This window comes from Manacus vitellinus, unplaced genomic scaffold, assembly GCF_001715985.3.
Source record: "Manacus vitellinus isolate BGI_N305 unplaced genomic scaffold, ASM171598v3 scaffold_14_pilon, whole genome shotgun sequence".
Lineage (NCBI taxonomy): Eukaryota > Metazoa > Chordata > Aves > Passeriformes > Pipridae > Manacus > Manacus vitellinus.
The window spans coordinates 9,413,636-9,416,322 of NW_021939063.1; the positions used below are offsets into that span (position 1 = coordinate 9,413,636).

Genomic DNA, 2,687 nt, shown 5'->3' on the forward strand with positions numbered 1-2,687 from the left:
CACCAGCTCGTAGAGTGCATAGTAGTACTTGTGCAGCACCTCCCGCCGCGAGTCCAGCAGGTTGTCCCCCAGTGTGTGCAGCTTGGTGAGGTTCACCCGCAGGTTGGTGACGCGCAGCAGGTCTAGGGGGGCGTTGCCGTCAGGACCTGCCCTGGTGCCAGCCAGCTCCACTCCCCCGACACCCCCAGCCACACACCCTGGATGTCCGGGCTGTAGGGATCTGCCACAGGGATGGAGGGGTCCAGCACCTTGAAGATGACCTGTAAGGAGGAAGGGATGGGTGATCCCATACCACCCAGACCCCTCGGCCCCCTCTGCATCACTCTGTCCCCACGCACCTCCCCGTGGCTGGAGGGCTCAATCTCAGAGTAGCGCTGGTCACACAGCACCTCATCCACAAGCCCTGAGGGCTGGTTGGGGATGCCAGGGAAGAGCTTGGAGCAGTTGTAGGCAAAGTAGCGATAGACCTTCCAGGTGCGCCCGAAGTCGGCTGAGCGCTCCACCAGCATGGCCGCAGGGCGGAAGGTCTGCAGGACACTGAAATGGGACAGGGGCCAGCCCCACAGCCCCTGGGGGTCCATCCTGTCTCATTCCACCCCATCCCAGGCACCTGTGTGCCCAGACACACCTTAAATTTCATGATGAGGTGGGTGAAGTGGAACTCGCCCTCCAGGTCCAGGCGGATGCTGACATGCTCAACGCCTGGGCAGACAGATAGCTGAGATTGGGGAAGACCCCCATGGCCACGCAGCCCCAACGCACACACACATGGGGCAACCCCACTAGTGCCCCAGCCTCACCATTCTCCGACTGCCACCAGGTCCGCTGGTCGTGGGGGCCACTCAGGTAGATGACATTCTCAATGCGGTGGCTCTCAGGCAGGGATGGGTCCCGTGAGTCGCAGGTGAAGCATTTCTCTGAGTCCTGTGCCACGGAGCAGCACCATCAGGGATGGGTGACTGGAGGCTGCACCACTGCCCAGCTCTGTGGGCCTGTGCCGGAGCCGTGCTGGGGCCAGGTGGGCTCACCTGGAGGTGGCTGACGATGCAGTACTCCTGGGGCCCATCCAGCCCGCAGGTGGAGGTGGCACTCAGGCGGGCAGCTCGCCCCATCAGCAGGTTCCCAGTGGCCGGGTAGCAGCTCCCGCGAGTGCAGCCATGGCTCAGGTCAGGTTCCTCCCAGCCCCCTACTGCCAGTCCCCCTGCTGCAGAGAGCATGAGGGCACAGGCTGGGGACTGTGCCAGGGCCCCTGTGCACCCCCAGCTCCTCCATACACTCACCCCACCCCCAGCCGTCCCATCCCGTCCCATCCCTGCATCCTGACCCACTGATGCAGCACGAAGCTCCATGATCCGGAAAGGTGCTGGCAGCAGCGCTGGGGCCTCGTGACCAGGGCAGGGAGCAGGGTGACTGGGGGGCTGGGCTGCCTGTGCTCCTCGGGGCCTGGGCAGCCCCAGGGCACCAAGCGGTGCCGGGGCGAGTCAGGAGCCGGGTCAGGCGCCTGTTAATCCCAACAGGGTTTAGCGCAGCCCAGATTCCTTGCTGGGTTTTGTGGCAGTCAGGCCCTGGCTGCTGACAGCCAGGGAGCATTGCCATTGCCACCACTCCCACTGCCCAACACCCTCTGCCCAGGCTGGGGTCCCTGAACCACAGCACCGCAGGTACACAGCGTGCCACTGAGCCCAGTGCTTACCCAGGAGGAGAGCGAGCACCAGGAGGTCCATGGACAGCCAGGGGATCAGCCGGGGGGGACACAGAGATGGCACTGCTGCAGGGTGCAGGGTACGGCTTAGCGTGCGGGGCGTCTGGCACCTGGCCTCTCCTGGCTCTGGCACAACCATGCAGTCCAGGGGGCAACCCTCCCGCCCCAGCATGATGGTGCTTCCTGGGCACAACACTGGGAATCGGAGTCAGGTGGGACAATTGGGTCCCAAAGTCGTGTCCCAGTGCATGGCCCTGGGGGGCTGTGGCATACAGACCCGGGTACACAGCTGTGCTGCACACCCCCTGACCTGGCACAAACTGTGCCATGCCCCATCCTGCCCAGCTCAGGACAGATCCATCCTTTCGAGTGTCACAAGTGTCCTTGGGGGGTACCAGTGCCGGGCCAGGGCCAGCCTGGGAGGGGAGCCAGGAGTGCTGGAGCCGGCTGGGCGAGGGCGTCCCTGATGCTGGCTGGGGTCCCACTGTTAAATTTAGGTTGGAGCTGCCTTTTGTGCTTCCTTCTCTCCCGGTACCTCCCGCTCCCAGCCCTGCAAGAGCTGGATCAAAGCCTGGCCCCGGCTCTGCCCAAACACATCTCTCCTGTCCCCGCACGGAGTCAGCCCCGGGCAGGAGGGCTCGGGGCTGCGGCGGGAGCTGCAACACTGTCCCAGCACCCACCCGCTCGAAGCCACGCCAGGGCGGTGGGTGAGGTGGTGCAGAGCCACGTGCTGCACGAGGGTCCCCGAGCCGCGCGAACCCCCGGTACCTGGTGTCCTGCAGCGTCCAGCGGGACCAAGGCCAGGGGCGAGGGCGAGCAGGACTCGCTGCCCCCGAGCTGGGTGTGCAGAAATGAGCCGGGGCAAGGGCAGCGATGGGATGGCGGCTGGTGGCCCCCCTTCCCCGTGCACGATTCTTATTCAAATGGGCTGCCCGCTGAAAGGGACGGCGGTCTCCAGGCTACGGGAATGTCACTGCCGATTCCT

The 2,687-nt window shown here is 65.2% G+C and overlaps 1 protein-coding gene across 1 annotated transcript in view; it reads right to left on the reverse strand.

Annotated features, from left to right (window-relative positions):
- Positions 1 to 2,687, reverse strand: part of LOC103764477 (laminin subunit beta-2) — a 21,463-nt gene that overhangs the window by 10,449 nt on the left and 8,327 nt on the right. The window contains exons 2-9 of the mRNA XM_029958328.1: positions 2,471 to 2,599; positions 1,694 to 1,768; positions 1,029 to 1,204; positions 801 to 924; positions 629 to 702; positions 339 to 527; positions 197 to 260; positions 4 to 122 (exon numbers count right to left, since the gene is read on the reverse strand). Coding sequence (XP_029814188.1) covers positions 4 to 122; positions 197 to 260; positions 339 to 527; positions 629 to 702; positions 801 to 924; positions 1,029 to 1,204; positions 1,694 to 1,768; positions 2,471 to 2,599 — 950 coding nt within the window. The remainder of the gene's footprint in view (positions 1 to 3; positions 123 to 196; positions 261 to 338; positions 528 to 628; positions 703 to 800; positions 925 to 1,028; positions 1,205 to 1,693; positions 1,769 to 2,470; positions 2,600 to 2,687) is intronic.